The sequence below is a fragment of the Meleagris gallopavo genome, chromosome 5 (assembly GCF_905368555.1).
Source record: "Meleagris gallopavo chromosome 5, MGAL_WU_HG_1.1, whole genome shotgun sequence".
Taxonomy (NCBI): domain Eukaryota; kingdom Metazoa; phylum Chordata; class Aves; order Galliformes; family Phasianidae; genus Meleagris; species Meleagris gallopavo.
Genome location: NC_139408.1, coordinates 5,937,659 through 5,957,393, shown reverse-complemented (window position 1 = coordinate 5,957,393; position 19,735 = coordinate 5,937,659). Strand labels below are relative to the sequence as shown.

General features: G+C 57.8%; 1 protein-coding gene across 2 annotated transcripts; it reads left to right on the top strand.

The window, feature by feature from the left end:
* Nucleotides 1-19,697, top strand: SPTB (spectrin beta, erythrocytic). 2 transcript variants are annotated; one of them, XM_085225986.1, is made up of 35 exons: nt 1-1,025; nt 2,886-3,054; nt 3,135-3,286; nt 4,105-4,278; nt 4,364-4,455; nt 4,537-4,617; nt 4,699-4,814; nt 4,991-5,103; nt 5,194-5,381; nt 5,458-5,575; nt 6,362-6,520; nt 6,592-6,897; nt 7,192-7,342; nt 8,070-8,937; nt 9,284-9,421; nt 9,490-10,249; nt 10,812-11,014; nt 11,092-11,182; nt 11,257-11,403; nt 11,484-11,747; nt 11,825-12,031; nt 12,104-12,193; nt 12,279-12,548; nt 13,323-13,453; nt 13,674-13,878; nt 14,241-14,860; nt 15,341-15,479; nt 15,549-15,633; nt 15,719-15,915; nt 15,992-16,089; nt 16,358-16,436; nt 18,155-18,294; nt 18,361-18,534; nt 18,712-18,754; nt 19,541-19,697. In XM_085225986.1, exons 2-35 carry the CDS (start codon nt 2,919-2,921, stop codon nt 19,694-19,696), a joined length of 6,891 nt encoding a protein of 2,296 aa, XP_085082112.1. In that variant the 5' UTR covers nt 1-1,025; nt 2,886-2,918; the 3' UTR covers nt 19,697. The 2 variants fall into 2 exon arrangements, with proteins under 2 accessions (XP_085082112.1, XP_085082113.1); XM_085225987.1 differs by having other exon boundaries at nt 3-1,025; nt 6,595-6,897.
* The last annotated feature ends 38 nt before the right edge of the window (nt 19,698-19,735 follow it).

Sequence of the window (19,735 nt, the reverse complement as noted above, 5' to 3'; positions counted from 1 at the left end):
AACCACGCCCCCTTCCCCGAGCGCGCAGGGCTGAGTGGGGCAGTTTGAGTTAATGAGGGGTAACGGGGTCACTCGGAGCTATGGGCTGCCATTAGGGATAGCTGGCACTATGGGGCTCCTAGGACTGGTTAGGCTCACCCAGCACCCAGGGGGGCACTCGGGACTAACGGGGGACACTCAGGAATAATTTAGGGGGCACTGAAGGCCACTGGGGGAGCATCTGACTTTAAGTGAGTGGACCCCTAGGGCTAGTTAGGGGCACCCAGCGCTCACCTGGGGGAACCTAAGGCCAATGTGTGTCACTCAGAGCTAAGTGGGGAGCCACACGTGGTTAATTGGGGTCACTCAGGACAAAGTGGGGTCACCGAGCATCACCTGGGGGCGCTCAGCACTCCCAAGGCTATTGGGGGAGCAGCCCTAACTGAGGGGTTCATCTAAGACTAGTTAGGGGCACCCAGCACTACTTCGGAGCACCCAGTGCTAAGTGAGGGGGTAGGCAGTGCTATAGGGGATGTCACCCAGCGCTAACTGGGGGGAATCATAGGATTAATTGGGACTCCCCAGCCATATGGGGAGGATGGGGTGGTAACTAGGACCAACTGGGGGCAGCTAGCACTATCTGGGAGACACACAAAGCTATTGGGGGCTCACCTTGCCCTAACTGGGGGGCCCTAGGACCGGCTGGAGTCACCCATCACTAACTGGGAATGTTCCTCACCCCCCTTCATCCCCTCTCTTCCCAGCCCGCTCCACCCTCCCGGCACTCCCGGTACCGGCGGCGCTGGCCGGGGGGGGCCGCTGTGCTGCATTGCGGGGCGGCACCGCGTCCCCGCCCGCCTCCGCCCGGCCCTGAGGGGGAGCGGGGCTATCGGGGCGGGTAGCGCCGGGCCCTGGGCAGGAATGTCCCTGCGCGCTCCGATAATGATATTTATAGCGCGGCGCCCGGCGGCTCCGCTCCCCCCGCCCCGCTCCGCACCCGCATCCGCCGCCCTTCGCCCTCCCGCAACCGCCGCCGCCCCGCGCAGGTGAGTGCGGCACCGGGGGGCGGGGGGACGACCGAGGGGGCGGTGGGGATGGATGTCCGCGAGCGCCCTGGGGACACCCAACGGGGAGTGGGGTTCCGCTCGGTGTCCTTGGGGGAGGATGCAGCCATGGGGTGTCCCGATGTGGGGCGTCCCGATGCGGGGTGCCCCAGTGTAGGGTGTTCCAGCGTGGGGTGCTGCCATTTGAGATGCCCTGATCGGGGTGTCCCAATCCTTTGGGTTTGATTTTGCTCAAAGTGGATTGTTTTTCTCCATGCTCACTGCTGCTGTGCTGGGTTCGGTGCCACAGTGAACAGCCCCACTGTGGGATGTTGCTGTGGAGTTTTGGGGTCCCATATGGCTCTACTGGGTTGTGGGTGCCCCCCGCTCTAGAAAGAGAGTGGGGCTGAGTCCAGGCCTATTTATAGCTGGCAATGCACGCAGCGTGGCAGCACGTGTGTGTGCCACCGGCGGGCGACTGCAGGGACAGCGGGACAGGGACAGGCATTGTGGGGCCCCGGGGAGCTGTGCCGTGCCATGCCGTGCCGTGCCGTACCATGCCATTCTTTGCCATTCCTTTCTGTGCCGTGCCATGCTCTACCAGCGATGGACACAGTGCCATCCCTCCACCCACAGCAGTGCTCTGAACCCACTTTGGGCATGGAGAGTTGGGGTGATGCTGAGTGTTGGCTCCCCATAGACTCACTCTTTTGGGGTGAATGGGATCCCACACACTGCTGTTCTCCCATACCCGTATCCAGGATACCCACAGAGTGAGGCAGGGGCTCAGGGCACCGAGCAGCAGGATCACTGGGCACAGTATGGGCACTGTGGTGGCAGCTCAGTGCCAGCCCTGGGAAGTGCTGATTCACGGCACCGAGCAGCAGACCGGGAAGGCAGCAGGGGGCAAGTGGGATGCCCTACACTGTGACCCCACTGGGCTCTGTGTTTTCCTGGTGGTGGCAGAGGCAGATTTGAAGGGTCGGCGCTCCCTACGCTGCCAGTGTGCATTGACGACACGTTGGGGGCCTTGCCAGCATTGGGGAGGAGCAGGAGGATGCTGGCTGCCCACTGGCATGGCAGGCGCAGAGACGTGGCACTGCTCAGCAGCACGTGTGAGAGGGTTCCCACATTTGGGATTCCCCACAGTTGGAGTTTTTGGGGTGCTGTCTGGCACGGTGCTGGGATGCTGTGTGCTCTCCTCCCGCACGCTCTGCATGTACACCCCTCCCTAGCCCCACTCACATGTGCATCACTAAGATTAGGGCACAGCACAGCACCCAGCCCAGCCTGGCTGGCCCTGATAACCCCCCCCCATGCGCAGGTGTTTTCCCCCTAAAGCCCTCACAGCCACTGGGGTCGCCCCATGGGGGACATCTCAGTGTGCCATGCATCCCCACAGGTGCTGAGTCCCAACTGGGCAAACCCCATAGCACAAAGGTGTGAGGATTTTGAATGCTGGAGGTGGCAGTCCCCAGCCTGGCTCCCCACACCCTTCAGGGGCCCCAGGGCAGCCGGCAGCTGCTGGCAGCATTTTTAGATACCGGCCAGTCCTATCTGTGGCTCAAATGTCCCTGAGGGCGGTCGTCCCCTCCCCGTCCCCCCTAACCAGCAGCTGTTGCCTGCTGTCTGCCCAAGGCCCCTCCAGCGCAGGCGTGGGTCAGTGCCAGTCTCTTTGGGTGCCACCCATGGATGCTGTGGGACCCATATGAGGTGACAGCCGTGGGGAGCACCCAAACACCTGGGAGCAACACTAAATCCCGCTGAGCTGATTAAGCAGCAGGTCTTAGCCGCAAATCCTATAGCACAGCGGGGTGGTCATGCCTGTGCCCACATCACCCAGTGAGGGCCCTTTCCCCATAGCCGCTGGCCACAGAGCTGCGGGACACCGGGACCATGACCTCTGAGAATGACTATGACCATCTGGAGCTGCAGCAGTCCTACAGCCACTGGGATGCCTCCGACGATGAGTTGGACAATGACAACAGTTCAGCGCGACTCTTTGAGCGCTCCCGCATCAAAGCGCTGGCAGGTATGGGGCTGGGTTTGGGTCACTGGAGTCCCTGACACTGTGAGTTGGAGATGGTGTCACTGTGGTTGCTCCTTTTGCAGATGAGCGGGAGGCAGTGCAGAAGAAGACCTTCACCAAGTGGGTGAACCTGCACTTGGCTTGCGTCACCTGCCGCATCTCCGACCTCTACCTGGACCTCCGGGACGGGCGGATGCTCATCAAACTGCTGGAGGTGCTGTCCAAAGAGATGCTGGTATGAGTGTCCTCCAGATAGAAACCCTGGGGTCCATCCTGTGCCATCTCATGCCGTGCTGTGCCGTGCTGTGATGTGCCATGCTGTGCCATTGCATACCTGCATGATGCCATCTCAACTCATGCTGTTCCATCCCATGCCACCATGTGCCATGACATCCCATGCTGTGTGTGCAATGTTATGCTGTGCCATGCCATCCTGTCCCATGCCATTCCATACCACACTGATCTGTTTCCTCCTGTGCTATCTTGTGCCATTCCACTCTATCACATCCCGTGCCATCCTATACTATCCCTTGCCATGCCATGCTATGCTGTCTCATGCTATCCCATCCCACGCCATCCCATCCTGTGCCATCTAGTGCCATCTCACTCTATGATATACCATCCCATGCCATGCTGTCCTGTGCTATACCTTTCCCTGTCATCCCATACCTTGTGCCATTCTATGCCCCTCCATGCCATGCCATCCTATGCCATGCCATCCTATGCCATGCCATATTCTTCCATACTATCCCGTGCTGTTCTGTGCTGTATAATCCCATGCCACGCTGTCCCTTGCTATCCCATCTTATGCTGTACCATGCCATTCTATGCCCTGCCAACCCATGCTGTGCCATCTCATGCCATGTCATTCCATACCACGATGTTTCATTCCCTGCTGTGCTATCATCCCGTGCCATCCTGTGCCATAGCATGCCATGCCAAGCCACCCCTTGTACTGTACCATGACTGTTGGGCATGGCAGTGGGGTGTCCCTGGGCAGGGCAGGGCATGCCAGGCAGTAAGGGCAGGACACTGAGTGCTATCGTGTCCCAGCCCAAGCCCACCAAGGGCCGGATGCGCATCCACTGCCTGGAGAACGTGGACAAGGCATTGCAGTTCCTGAAGGAGAAGCAGGTGCACCTGGAGAACATGGGCTCCCATGACATTGTGGATGGCAACCATCGCCTCATCCTCGGCCTCATCTGGACCATCATCCTCCGCTTCCAGGTACCATGGGCAGGTGGCACTCACAGACTCAGTGCCCCAGCAGGAGCCATTCTCTACCATCTTGGGTTATCAATCTCTCCCACAGGTGCAAGATGTCATCAAGGAGATGAAGGAGGGTCCAGAGACACGCTCGCCCAGGGATGCACTGCTGCTCTGGTGCCAAATGAAGACAGCAGGGTAGGTGGAGGTGGAGTGAGTGGCTTTGGGGCCCAGGGCTGCACAGAGGGTGATGGTGACACTCTGTTGTCCTCGCCGTAGCTACCCCCACGTGAATGTCACCAACTTCACCTCCAGCTGGAAGGACGGACTGGCCTTCAACGCCCTCATCCACAAGCACAGGTACATGGCACAGCCACTGGCATAGGTACAGTGTCAGCAGTATCAGCTGTGTCAACGTGTCTCTGTGCTCTCTGTCCCCAGGCCTGAGCTGTTTGACTTCAAAACTCTGACCAAGTCCAATGCCCGGCACAATCTGGAGCATGCCTTCAGTGTGGCCGAGCGGCACCTGGGCATTACCCCGCTCCTTGACCCTGAAGGTAAGTCCCTCTGCCTCATTTTCCCCCCACCTTTGGACATACCGATAGAGGGATAGAGGTGGAACAACCCCAGAGGTGGCTCTGGGTGGGATGTGAATGTGGGGGCCCATCAACACTGTGGGATAGTGGCACCCTATTGTGCTGGTTGGGGCTGACACCTCTCTGCCACTGCACAGATGTGTTCACAGAGAACCCTGATGAGAAGTCCATCATCACCTACGTGGTGGCCTTCTACCATTACTTCTCCGAGATGAAGAAACTGGAAGTGAAGGGCAGGAGGCTGGGCAAGGTCAGAATGGTGATGAATTGGGATGGCATGGCATGGCATGGCACTGGTGAGTGCCAGGATGCCCCATGCTCACCTCTGGCTGTGCCATAGGTCATTGAGCATGCCAAGGAAACCAAGCGGATGATCGATGGCTATGGGGGCTTGGCCTCCAACCTGCTCACCTGGATCGAGCAGACCATTGTCTCCCTCAACAGCCGCAGCTTCGCCAACTCGCTGGCTGGTGTGCAGCACCAGCTGCAGGCCTTCAGCACCTACCGCACGGTGGAGAAGCCACCCAAGTAAGCATTTCTCCCCACACCTTCTGCCCATGTTGAGCACGTGTGGATGCCACAGGCTGAGCTCTCGCTGGGTCAGGTTTCAGGAGAAGGGCAACCTGGAGGTGCTGCTGTTCACCATCCAGTCTCGGATGCGAGCCAACAACCAGCGTGTCTACACACCACAAGAGGGGCGTCTGGTCTGTGACATCAACCGGGTATGGAGGCACATGGTGTATTGGGTCCACTGGGGGGTAATTTAGGCCCTTGAGTCTGGTTGTGTCCACCTTGGGGTAGGTTGGGTCCATCGTGGCATGTGTGAATTTGGGGTAGTTTAGGTCCATCTGAGGGTATTTCAGATTTTGGGGTAGATTGGGTCTGTGTTGGAGCAGTTCAAGTATTGGGGCATTTGGTCTTGGTCTTGGGGCATATTGTGTCCATTCTGGGGCATTTTCAGTCCATCCTATAGCATTTAGACTCTTGGGCCAGGTGAGGTCCACCTTGTTGCAGGTTGTATCCATCCTGGGTGCAGCTGGGTCAAGTTGGGTCCACCCTGGAGCAGTTAGGTCCTGGGGTATTTTGGGTCCATGTTGGGGCAGGTTGTATCCATATTGGAGTTGTCCAGGTCCTGGGGAATTTGGGCTTCATCTTGAAACAGTGTGGGCCTATCTTGGGGCGGGTTAGGATCATCTTGGAGCTAATTCTTAATTAAGAACTTAGGTCATTTGGGTTTCCTCCTGGAGCAGGTTGAGTTGAAGTTGGGTCTACCTTTGGGGCAGTTAAGGTCTTGGAACACTTGGGCTTCATCCTAAGGTGGATTGGGTCCATCTTGGGTTGGATTAAGTCCATCAATGCAGTGCAGCGTGGGTCCATGTAGGAGCAGATGGGGTTTCCGCATTGATATTCCCCCATTCTCGTAGCACACTGGGGCTCACCAGCAGAGCAAGCCATGGTCAGTGGGACGCAGAACATGTGTCCCACCACCCAACTCTGCCTTTTCCCAGGCGTGGGAGAAGCTGGAGAAAGCAGAGCATGAGCGGGAGTTGGCGCTGCGCAATGAGCTCATCCGGCAGGAGAAGCTGGAGCAGCTGGCACGGCGCTTTGATCGCAAAGCAGCCATGCGGGAGGCCTGGCTGAGTGAGAACCAACGCCTGGTGGCACAGGTGGGGCCAGCAAGCACCACTGTGGGGATTGGGGCACCCCGACATTGCCTCACTGCTGGCTTTGCTCCCAGCAGGATAACTTTGGCCAAGACCTGACAGCGGTGGAGGCAGCCAAGAAGAAACACGAGGCCATTGAGACAGACACAGCTGCCTACAAGGAACGGGTGCAGGCCATTGATGCAGTGGCGAGGGAGCTGGAGAGGGAGGGCTACCACGATATCAAACGCATCAGGGGGCGCAAGGACAACATCCTGAGGCTCTGGGAGCAGCTCCAGGAGCTGCTGCGCAACCGGCGCCAGCGCCTTGAGATGAACCTCACCCTTCAGCACCTCTTTCAGGAGATGCTGCACAGCATCAACTGGATGGATGAGGTCAAGGTGAGCTGCAGGTAGATGCAAGAGATTCGGAGTCAGCATGAGTACGGTGCCTTGGTCCCACCACACAGGGGATCAGTGGGGCTTCTTGAGTACTCAAAGGTGGTTATGGGGTGTTTGGGTTCTGGAGAAAGATGTGGTGCTTGGAGGATGCAGCTACCAGCCCCACGTTATGCCAGGAAGTGATGGGTGCAGGAGATGCATCCGTCTTGGGTGAATGCATCACAGAGATAATGTTGGTACTGGAGTGCTCACCACCTGCTCGTAGCCTGCAGGTGACCTCCAGGTATATCACAGGTGCAGCTGGCCTCGTCCGAATCTGGGAAGCACCTCCTTGAGGTGGAGGAGCTTCTGGAGACCCACCGACTGCTGGAAGGTGACATGGCCCTGCAGGCAGAGAAGGTGCGGGCCATCAGCGCTGCTGCCCTCCGATTTACCGATGCTGAGGGTAGGTGTGCTCCAAGGGGTTGGGGATGCTCCAGGGGTTGGATGCTCCAAAGTTTTGGGGGTTCCAAGGGCCAACCCTTGGGCACTCTGTGGGTTAGGTGCATCAGGGTTGTGTTTCCTGAGCGTTTCTAAGGGTTGGGTTCTCCAAAAGGTTCTCCAAAGGTTCTCCAAAGGTTCTCCAAGGGTCTCCAGTGGTTGGGTACTCTAACTGTTGGATTTTCTAAGGGTAGATGCTCCGTGGTTGGGTGTTGCAAAGGCAAGATTGCTCCAGGCACGATTGCTCCAAGTGTCTCCAGTGGTGGGGCGCTCCAAGCATTGGCTGCACCAGTGTTGGATTTTCCAAGGGTGGATGCTCCAATGATTGGACACTCCAAGGATCTCTAATGGCAGGATTCTCCAATGGTTTGGCATTCAAAAGGAGAGTGCTCAAGGGTTTGGGTCCCACAGAGGTAGGGTTGCTCCAGAAATGGGTGCTCCAAATGTTTCTACTGATTGGCACTCCAAGGGATGGGCAGTCAAAGAGTTGAGTTCTCCAAGGGTGGGTACTCCAGTGTTTGGGTGCTCCAAGGTTCTTCAATTTTTGAGTGTTCTAATAGCTGAGTCTTCCAAAGCTAGAGTTGCTCCAGAGATGCATGCACAAGCGTCTTTGGGGTTGAGTGAACCAGGATGCTTCCTGCAGCACACCCTAGGAGCCCCACTAATGCATGCCTCTGCTGCTCCCTGGCCAGGCTACCGTCCTTGTGACCCCAGAGTGATCCGAGACCGTGTGAACCACCTGGAGATGTGCCGGCAGGAGCTGCAGGCACTGGCAGCGAGGCGTAAAGCCCTGCTGGAGCAGTCCCGGGCTGTCTGGCAGTGTCTGCAGGAGCTGGACGAGGCAGAGAGCTGGATCAAGGAACAGGAGCATATCTACTCAGCGCTGGACTATGGCAAAGACCTGGTGGGTGTGCTGCTGCTACGACGCCGTCACACTGCACTGGAGGCTGAGCTGGAGGCACAGGGAGCCCGACTGGAGAAGGCACTGGTGATGGCTGAGCAGCTGGCAGCAGCAGGGCGTGACGCTGGGCGGCTGCGGGACCGGGCAGCTGCCGTGCGGGTACTGTGGGACCAGCTGCAGGAGCTGGTGACCTTCCGCCGCCGTGGGCTGCGGGAGGCCGAGGGCTTCTTCCAGTTCCAGGCAGAGGCTGAAGAGCTGGCAGAGGTTCTGGCAGAGGCTCGGCAGCGAGCGGCCAGCGAGGAGCTGGGTCACGATGAAGTCCACACACAGGCACTGCTGCGGGATCACCAGGAGCTGCTGGAGGAGCTGATGGCTGCCCAGCAGCTCCTGGAACGCTTGGGTCACCAAGCAGAGGGCTTCCCACCAGAGCTGCGGGCTGGCCCCGAGGCACACAACCGCCTGGCAGCGTTGCAGGAGCTGCACCACGAGGTGAGCATGCTGGCCAAGACGCGTGGCCGAAGGCTGCAGGATGCCCTCAACCTCTACACTGTTTTTGGAGAGAGTGAAGCCTGCCAGCTCTGGATGGGTGCCAAGGAGCGGTGGCTGGAGAAGCTGGAGGTGCCCAACACGCTGGAGGAGCTGGATGTGGTGAAGCACAGGTAGGGTAGGGGTGAGCTGCCACTTGCTATCATGAGCTCTGGCCAGTTCTCAGCCTAGTGCCATGAGTTCTCACTCGTACTCAGCCCAGTGTCAAGAGATATGGCCAGTTCTCAGTCTGGTGTCATGAGTGCTAGCCAGTTCTCAGCTTGATGTCATGAGGTCTGACCAGTTCTCAGCCTAGTGCCATGAGATTTGGTCAATTCATAGCCCGATGTCACAAGCTCTGAGCAGTCCTCAGCACAGTGTCTCAGTCTGCAGCCAGTTCTCAGCCCCATGAATGAGCTCTGGCTAGTTCTTAGCACAGTGTCACAAGATGCAGCCCATTCTCAGCCTGATTTCCCACAGGCTGGATGGGCTGGAGCAGAAAATGGCTGGCGTGGCTTCTCAAATTGACGCTGTCAACCGCTCAGCTGACGGTCTGCTGGAGAGCGGCCACCCACACAGCCCACAGGTCCGGCAGTGCCAGCAGCAGCTCAACGAGAGGTAGGTCCTTAGCAGCAAGGGCACTTCACCCCACCATTCCCCCCACCTTGACCCTCGTGGCCATGCAGGTGGGACCATTTTCGGGAGCTGGTGTCCCAGCGGCGTGCAGCAGTGGGCTCGGCACTCAACTTGCTCAGCTTCCAACTGGAGTGTGAGGAGACACGTGCCTGGCTGCTGAGCAAGACGCGGGTGGTGGAGTCCACGAGGGAGCTTGGCCATGACCTGGCTGGCGTCCTGGCCACCCAGCGCAAGCTGTATGGCATTGAACGTGAGCTGACAGCGGCCGAGAGCCGCCTGGATGCCCTGCGTCCGCAAGCCGACCTCCTGGCCCAGGAGCGCCCTGAGTTGGCTGAGGACACGGCAGGGCGGCTGGCAGGGGCACAGGATGCCATGGACGGGCTGCAGGGTGCCCTGCGGGACCGAGCAGCTGCGCTGGGAGAAGTGGGGCAGCTGCAGAGTTTCCTGCAGGACCTGGATGACTTCCAAGCGTGGCTCTTTAGAGCACAGAAAGCTGTGGCAGCCACCGAAGAGGTGCCGACTTCGCTGGGTGAGGCAGAAGAGATGCTGCGGAAGCATGCAGCTGCCCATGAGGATGCTGAGGGGCATGCAGCTGCCTTCACGGCGCTGCTGGAGGCAGGCAAGCGGGTGACAAGCAATCAGGAGGACCCAGAGTATGAGCAGCTGCGGGAGCGGCTGCGGGGTGTGGAGGCAGGCTGGGGAGCCCTGCACAAGATGTGGGATGCCCGGCAGTGCTTCCTTGCCCAGTGCTTGGGCTTCCAGGAGTTCCTGCGTGATGCCAAACAGGCTGAGATTCTCCTTGCCAACCAGGTGGGTGAGGGATGTGGGTATGTGTGAGAGAGCACCCAGGGCACAGCTGTGCCATGCTCTTGCAGTTAGGTTTGTGTGCTTGAAGTTGGATCCACACTCAGGGCATGGTTGTGTCATGTACTTAAGGTTGGGTCAATGTGATGGAGAGCACTCACGGCATGATGGTGCCATGCTCTTGGGGTTGGATCCATGCAGCAGAGAGCACCCACAGCATGGTTGTGGCATGCATTTGGGTTTGGGTCCATGGTTCTGGGGTTGGGTTCGTGTGGTGGAGTCCACTAAGGGCACAGTTATGTCGTACTCTTGTGGTTGGGTTCATGCTCTTAGGCTTGGATCCATGCAGCAGAGAGCACCCAGAGCATGGTTGTGCCATGCATTTGGGGTTGGGTTCAAGCAGTGGAAAGCATCCAGGGTGTGATTGTACCATGCTCTTGAGATTGGGTCCATGCTCTTGGAGTTGGGTCCTTGCAGTGGAGAGCCGCAATGGGCACAGTGTCCCTCTCCATGACAGGGGAGGACTGATGGCACCTTGATAGGATGCTGAACCCCCTGTGCCCTCTAGGAGTACACGCTGGCCCACCTGGAGCTACCCCCCACACTGGAGGGTTCCACAGCTGCCCTGCGCCGCTTTGAGGATTTCCGTGCCTCCATGGAGAGCAGCGCTGAAAAAGTCCCTAGTGTGGTGACCACTGGCTCCAAGCTTGTGGCAGAGGGGAACATCTTTTCTGAGAAGATCAGCGAGAAGAACCAGGCCCTGCAGGAGCGGTGAGTGGGCAAGGGGCCGATGGGCAGCACTGTGGTGTGGCAGTGGGGTGATGTCTGTGCTCGTGTCCCCATGCCAGGCACCAGGTGAATGTGGCTAAGGCACAGGAGGCAGTGGGCTTGCTGCAGGATAACCACAAGCTGCAAAGTTTCCTGCAGAGCTGCCGAGAGGTGGGTGAGCAGCATGGTTGGTGGCACAGTGAGGTGCCCATGGCCAAGCCATGACACAGTCACCCTGCCTACAGCTTGCAGCTTGGGTGGATGAGAAGATGCTAACAGTGCAGGATGCATCCTATGGAGATGCACGTGGTCTGCATGGCAAGTGGCAGAAGCACCAAGCCTTTATGGCAGAGCTGGCAGCCAATGAGGCATGGCTGGAGAAGATCAAAGCGGTGAGTCCCGGTGAGTCAAGATGGCTATGTGCCATGGCTTGAGGATGTGGTTCTCACTGAGCTCCCCACTGTGCCAATAGGAGGGCATGGAGCTGGCGAGCTGCAAACCACAGTACGGTGCAGTGGTGGGCCGGCGGCTGGACGAGCTGCAGGCGCTGTGGAATGGGCTACACGGCGCTGCCAGGGAGAAGGGCCAGCAGCTCTTCGAGGCCAACCGCACTGAGCTGTACGCCCAGAGCTACAGTGATCTGGAGCGCTGGCTGGGACAGGTAGAGGGCGAGCTGCGCACCACGGAGCGTGCCAAGGACCTTACCGGGGCCAACTTACTGCTCAAGAAGCTGACGGTGCGTGGCATGGGGATAGGGTGTTTTGGCATGAGGTATGACCTCAGACATGGGACCTGATGGTGTTCCCCTCCCAGCGGCTGGAGGAGCAGGTGGAGGCACGGCAGGAGGAACTGGTGGAGCTGAAAGCATCACTTGCTGGGATCGCACCAGAGCCCGATGGGCAGGAGGAGAAGCTCCAGCAGCGATTCCTTGACCTGCTGAAGCCACTGGGGAAGAAGAGGAAGGAGCTGGAAACCTCCAAGGCTATGTACCAACTGGGGAGGGACCTGGAGGACGAGATGGTTAGCAACATGGTGCAGCGGGGGCTGCAGGGCTAGGGACATACAGTGCTGAGCAGATGCTCTTGTCCTCAGTTATGGGTGCAGGAGAGGATGCTATGGGCCAGGTCAACTGAGCACGGCACCAACCTCCAGAGCGTGCAGCGTTTGGCCAAGAGGAATGAGGTGAGTATGCCGCCATGGCACCCACTGTCCTACCCGTGGCTGTGCGGTACCACAGGCAGCCCGTAAGACCCTGGTCCCACTGCAGACACTTCAGAAGGAGCTGCAGGGCCATGCTCCCCGCCTGGCCGAGGTGCTGGAGCGTGGTGAGGCGGCTGCTGAAGGACCCTGCCCGGAGCTGGCAGAGAGGGCACTGGAGTTGCGGGCACAGTGGGAGGCACTGAGGAAAGAAGTGGCCGCTCGGCAGCAGAGGCTGCGGGAGGCCAGCGAGGCCCAACAGTACTACCTGGATGCTGGCGAGGCTGAGATGTGGGTCAGCGAGCAGGAGCTTTTCATGGGAGATGAGGAGAAGCCGAAGGTGAGGGTGACTCCGCGTTGTTTGCCAATGTCTTCTGGGGACTCTGTGCCATGCAATGTCCTACATGCTATCCTGTGTTATTATGCCCCATCCCATGCCATGCTATACTGTCCACACCCTGCCATGCCATCCCACACCATGCTATGCCATTACACACTATCCTATACCATTAGATGACTCTAGACTCATGCCATGCCATGCTGTGCCATTATTTGCAGTCTTATGGAATATCGTGCTGTGCTACTGCGTGCTGTCCATGCTGTCCCATGCACTGCCGTTATTGGCACACTATGGCATGCCATTACACATCATCCCATGCCACACCGTCACCATGTTGTTACAGGTCATCTTGTGCCATCAAAAGTCATCCCATGCCGTGCCATGCTTTGCCATGTCATAGCATCCGATGCCATTATATGCCATCTCATGCCATGCCATGGCATCCTATACTACGCAATTACACTATCCAACCCCATGCTGTGTGTGCCTTTACACACTAACACATGCCATGATATGCCATCCCATCCCAACACACTACCCTATCACATGTCATTGTGTGTCATTACATGCCATTACATTGCATTCCGTGCCATTATACACCATTCTGTGCCATCCATTGCATACCACACTATGCCATGATGAGCCCACCATTTCTTCCTTCTGTGCTGGAGGGAGGTGGGACAATCCCGCAGGATGGGAACTAGGGTTGAATCCTGATCATCATCTCTTGGCCATGCCATATATTGACTTTTCATGGTGCCCTTCCTGCTGCAGGATGAGGAAAGTGGTTTGGTGATGCTGAAGAGACACGTGAGGCAGCAGCGCTCCATTGAGGACTATGGGCAGACCATCAAGGAGCTGGCAGGGAGGGCTCAGCAGCTGCTCTCTGCTGGCCACCCTGAGGGGTAAGTGTAACCATGCATGTCCCCATCCTGGGGACAGCTCCATGGCTGCGGTGTCCGGATGAGATGGCACTTCAGTGACAGCCACTGCCCTGAGTGGTAGCAGTGGAAGGACGTGGGGAGCCCATCTATGGGGGGTCCTCCTGAAAATAAGCCCTGAGACGTGGCAAGACCAGCAGGTTTGGGTGAAAACTGAGATGTCTGTGTGCCTGGGGCCACACAGGGAGCAGATCATCCGGCTGCAGGGCCAGGTGGACAAGTATTACGCGGGGCTGAAGGAGGCGGCCGAGGAGCGCCGGCGGCGCTTGGAGAACATGTGCCACCTCTTCCAGCTGAAGCGTGAGGTGGAGGACCTGGAGCAGTGGATTGCTGAGCGTGATGTGGCAGCCTCCTCCCAGGAGCTGGGGCAGGACCTGGACCATGTCACGGTGAGCCCACTGGCATGCGCATGGTGGTGAAGTTGGTGATGAAGATGAAAATGGTGATGGTGGTGATGGAGGTAGAGATAGTGATGGTGGTAGTGGTGATGGAGATGGTGGAGGAGATGGTGATGAAAGTGATGGGTGATAGTGGAGATGGAGACAGTGGTGGAGATTGAGTTGAACATGGAGTTGGAATTGGAGATGGTGATGGTGGTGGAGATGGAGATGATGATGGAGATATTTGTGGTGATGGAGATGATGTTGATAATCTCATCAGAGAGGGTAGTGATGATGATGATGATGGTGATGGAAATGATGACAGTGGGTCATTTTTGGGTGGTGAACCCATCTTTTCTTTCCCACCTTAGATGCTGAGGGATAAGTTTCGGGAATTTGCACGGGAAACAGGCAGCATAGGGCAGGAACGTGTGGACCAGGTCAGCCTGACCATCGAGGACCTCATCGATGCGGGGCACGCCGAGGCTGCCACCATGGCTGAGTGGAAAGACGGACTGAATGAGAGTTGGGCTGACCTCCTGGAGCTAATTGACACACGCATGCAATTGCTGGCCACCTCCTATGATCTGCACAAGTACTTCTATGATGGCTCTGAGCTGCTGGCCCTCATTGCTGCCCGCCACCAGGAGCTGCCCCAGGACCTGGGCGATGACTCGGGTTCAGTGGAGGCTTTCCATCGCATGCACAGCGCTTTTGAGCGTGACCTCCAGCTGCTGGAGGGGCAGGTGCAGCAGTTTCGAGAGGTGGCAGCTCGCCTGCAAACTGCCTATGCTGGGGAGAAGGCAGTCAGCATCCAGCAGCAGGAGCAGGAGGTGGCACGGGCGCTGCAGGCACTGCTGGAAGCATGCAGCGGACGCCGGGCACAGCTGGTGGACACAGCCGACAAGTTCCGCTTCTTCAGCATGGCGCGTGACCTGCTCTCCTGGATGGAGAACACTGTGCGGCAGATCCAGACACAGGAGAAACCCAGGTAGGAGCAAATGAGTGGGGGTCCCACTTCCCTGCTAGCCAGTATGGCACAACCTCAACATCTCCATCAACTCTCAACACCACCATTTCCAACATCTCCATCCTTTATCTCCATCTCTTCCCCCAAATCTCCTTCCCCTACCTATCTGTCCTCTGACGTCTCCATCCCTTGACGTCTCCATCCCTTGACATCTCCATCCCTTGACATCTCCATCCCTTGACATCTCCATCCTGACATCTCCATCCAACCAACTTCAACCTCCTATACCTCCATCCCCAACATCTTCGCTCCTCTTCTCCATCCCCTCAAATTTTTGACCCACAAAATCTCTTTTCCCAGCACTGTCACTCCCAACAGCTCCATCTTCAACACTTCCATCCCCTTGACAATTCTGTATCCCCAGGATCTCCATGCCTCGTGTTTCCATTCCCCTGACAATTCCATATCCTCAACATCTCCATTCCCAACCTCTCCCCCCAGGGACGTTTCCTCGGTGGAGCTGCTCATGAAGTACCACCAAGGCATCCGCGCTGAGATAGATGCCCGTGACAAGAGCTTTGCTGCCTGCATTGAACTAGGCAAGAAGCTGCAGCAGCGCAAACCCCAGGAGTCATCTGAGGTGGGTGACAGCCTCTTGGGGTGGGGAGACAGTAGGAAAGGACCTCCTCATGACAGCCACCCCTTGCAGATCGAAGCAAAGCTGATGGAGCTGCTGGACAAGAGGAAAGCCATGATGGAGATGTGGCAGCAGCGGTGGGATCGGCTGCAGCTGTGTGAGTGTGGTGATGGTGTTTGGATGGGCCGTGCGATTTTTGGGGTCCCCCTGCTGGAGTGCTGAACGCTGTCCCTTTCCCGCAGTGCTGGAGGTGTGTCAGTTCTCCCGGGATGCCTCAGTGGCTGAGTCGTGGCTGATGGCACAGGAGCCATACCTGGCCAGCAGTGACTATGGGCAGACGGTGGATGCAGTGGAGAAGTTGCTGAAACGACACGAAGCCTTTGAGAAGTCCACAGCCACGTGGGAGGAGCGCATCGCTGCCCTGAGGAAGCTGACGACGGTGAGGTGGTGGCCTTTTGGGTGGCAAGAGGACATGGCTGGATTCCTACTGATTTCCATATCCCCTTCCCTGGCAGCTGGAGCTTATGGGTGGGCGGACACTGCAGGAGAAGGATGTGGTGCACGACACTGCTCCCGAACATCATCTGGATCTGGATGCAGAGCTGCAGATAGGGTAAGAGGTGTAGTTCCATGTCTCCAAATGGCAGCACCTTCCCTTGAAGCAGGGAATTTTTAGTAATACACTTTATCTGAGCAAAAGCAATGCAGGCAAAGCAGCTGACCCACAGCCTTACTCCTTTCTGGGGCTTTTAATTCTTGGAAGAAAGCACAATAGCCCCAGATTCATGCCCCTGACTACCAAATCCAATGCTGTACTGATTTTGGGGATTCCCTCTATTCCCACCTCCATTGGAATGCTGAGCACCATCTCCATGCTGCAGGTCTGAGGAGGAGGAGGAGAAGAGGAAAGGGGAAATCTCTCAGGAAATCTCTCCACCTGCTGTCGATGGACCCCAGCCGGTCAGTTCTGCCTTTTAGCTTTCTCCTTCCCCAGAACCAGGGACCCGATGGCCCCACCGTGCCAACTGCTGCCCCTGGACAAGTCCCTCCAGATATCCCTTGGTCCCCATCCCTGTACTCTCTCCCTCCCATCCTGCAGCAGGAACAAACACAACCCATACCTCCAGCCCTTTGGCTGTTGCTTGCATTGAACTGAATAAATTTTGAATGACCCCAAATCATCAAGCAGGCACAAGGGCAGTACCTTTGCCAGAGTGCGTCCCCATGGATGGGAGCCCAGGGTGGAGCTCAGGGTGGTTGGCAGAGGCTGGCACCCATGGCTGCACAGGGCAGAGGCAGAGCCAAACGCTCTGGAGCAGACAGATCCCTGCTGGCATTTTTCCCAGCAGTAACCCACAAGTCACAGGGACACTGCATGGCCACCACCACATGGCACCTAGCTCTTCAAGCTGGCTCTGTCCTGGCTTGGAAGGGACAACTGGCTTCTTGGGGACAAGGGCACGTGGTGATGGTGCTCCTGGTTGGAAGTGCCTGTGTTGGCTCCCTCTGTGTCCTTGGAGCATGGTCACCCCAAGGGGATATCACCCCATGGGCATCATCACCCCAAGGCATATCACTGATCTGCAAGGCATTGTCACCCCATAAGGATGTCACCGTATGGGGCATCATCAGTGCCTGGAGGCATCACCAATCTCTGGGGATGTTACCCTGCAAGATGTCATCGCCCTATGCTGCATCGTCACTCCATGGTAATGTCATCCTATGGGACATTGTATCCCCATGGGGACGTCATCCTGGAAGACATCATCCTATGGAACATTATCACCGAAAGGGGCATCATCACCCCATGGGGACATCACCCTACTGGACATCATCACCCCAGAAGGCATCGTCACCCCACAGGGCACTGCCACCCTCTGGCATTGTCACTCTCTGTGCTGCCACCTCATGCTCGCTGCCACTCTCTCTGCTCCTTGCTGCCTGCTTGGGGACAGGATTTGCTTTCTGATTGTTCTGCCTGCTTGGGGACAACAAACCCTTCTGCTTCTCCTCCCTGCTTGGGAACATCTTCTGGCTCTCTGGGGACATCTTCTGGCTCCGTGGGGACAAGATCACTTTCCTGGGGACAGGGATCCCCAAATTTCTACTGGGACACAAGATTACTTCTGCTGCTAGGGAACAACTTCTGGCTCCTTGGGAACAGGGTCTGCCTGATTTGGGACAAGGCTGCTTCTTGCAAGCTTGGGGACACCATCTCTCTGCCTGCCTCCCTGGGGACAGTCACCTGGGGACAGCCTCCTGTATCCTGTCCCCTTTAGTGGGACACACCACAGGCACTCCACGTGGCTGCTCGCTGCTGCTATCTCCAGCAAAGGACTGAGACCACCACCATATGAAGGATACGATGACCATGGCATTGCCATGCTCCAGATCCAACCATGCTTCTTCCCAAAGCCTCACTCTGAGCATTCCATCCACCGCGTGCCACTGTTCCCAAGCATTGGCACCGTGTTCAGAGGTCCCATGCTGTGGTGGCTCCCAATGGCTGCCAGCTCCCATGCGTCATCAAGCATGGGGTGGCCATCCCCAACATTGGTACCTGTGTTTCACGTGTCCACACTGGGGATGGCACAATGGGGAGGTCCCCATGGGAGGTGGCTTTCTGGGAGGTGACAGCAGTGGGGATGGTCAGTGACGTGGCTGTTGCTTTGCAACAGCTGATAGTGCCCAAGGAGGAGCCTATAGCACCGCGGGAAGAGGTGGCCACATTGCCTGCCCAGCCCACTCACGTTCAGCTGGAGGGCTACCTGGGCCGCAAGCACGACCTTGAGGCAGCCACCAAGCGTGCATCTAACAGGTAGGCATAGCACAGTGGCCACCCATGGCTGTGGAGGTGGCCCAGTTGTGACAGAACTGCCCACAGGTCGTGGAGCACGCGGTACTGTGTGCTGCGGGGTGAGGAGCTTGCCTTCTTCAAGGATGCCAAGAGCCGGGCACTGGGGGTGCCCTGCCAGGGTGAGGAGCCCCTGGGGCTGCGCAACGCATGCTGCCAGGTGGCTGCTGGCTACAAGAAGAAGAAGCACGTCTTTGCGCTCAGGTATGGTACAATGTGGTTATGGCATGGTACAATGTGGTTATGGCATGGTACAGCATGGTTATGGCAATATACAGCATGGTTGTGGCACTATATGGCATGGTTGTGTCATGGAATGGCATTGGTGCGGTGAACCACAGGGTGGCAGATATCTCACCACCAGCTGTGCTCTGCCCCCAGGCTCAGCAATGGCAGCGAGTGGCTCTTCCATGGCAAGGATGAGGTGAGGGGTGTCCTGGGGACATGGGGTGGCCAAGGGGACAAAGAATGGCTGGTGGTGCACAAGGGGGTCTTTGGGGTGGCCAAGGGGACATTGAGGTGGCCAGAGGTGCCCAAGCAAGTAAAGGGTCTCCACAGTGGTGCATAGGGGGCTGGAGGGTGGCCAGAGGGATCTTGGCATGACCGCAGCACCTCAGGGGACATTAGGGCGGCCATGGAACATTGGTGTAGCCAACAGTACTCAAGGGGACAAAAGATGGTTAGTAACATCCAAGGGAATATTGTGTTGGCTAGTGGTAGCGAGGGTATTGGGGTGATCAGAGGTGTGTAGAGGTACATAGTGGTGGCCGGTGGTGCTCAGAGATACACAGGGCAGCCATGGGATTTGAGGGTGATGAGAGGTGTGTGGAGGAATATGCTGGGGCAGTGGGTGACACAGGTAGGCCATGGGACATCAGGGTGGCTGGAGGGGCCCAAAGGAATAAGGGCTGGCCAGTGCTGCCTAAGGGGACACTTAGGGTGCCCAAGTGGGACTTGGTGGTGGTCACTGATGCCTAGTGGGACATAAAGTGACCATGAGACATTGGGGTGATTAGAAATACCCAAGAGGGACACGGTGCCCTGGGGGATATAGCATGGCCATGGGACACTGGGGTGAACAAAGGTGCCCAGTGGGACACTGTGGTGGCTGGTGATGCCCAGGGGACAATGGGTGTCTTGGCGCTTCCGGGTCAAGCCGCGGGGCGACCACCAGGGCCATGGGGGTGCCAACAACCCCATGCCCCTCCAGGAGGAGATGCAGACGTGGCTGCAGGGGCTGCACATGGCCATCACCTCCTGTCAGAACCTGCCGGCCAAGGCGCGCAGCCTGCCCCCACCCCACGCCCCCCCTGAGCCCCGACGGGACAAGGAGAAGCGCTTCAGCTTCTTCCCCAAGAAGAAATAACGGGGGGGGGAGGAGGGAGGGGGCCTGGCCCAGCACATA

What these genes read in the sequence shown, in the direction of transcription:
- SPTB (XM_085225986.1), top strand. Translation starts at nt 2,919, where the DNA reads ATGACCTCTGAGAATGACTATGACCATCTGGAGCTGCAGCAGTCCTAC. An exon ending in GCCCTCATCCACAAGCACAG is followed by an intron (nt 4,618 to 4,698) that starts GTACATGGCACA and finishes CTCTGTCCCCAG; the next exon opens with GCCTGAGCTGTTTGACTTCA. An exon ending in TGGTCTGTGACATCAACCGG is followed by an intron (nt 5,576 to 6,361) that starts GTATGGAGGCAC and finishes GCCTTTTCCCAG; the next exon opens with GCGTGGGAGAAGCTGGAGAA.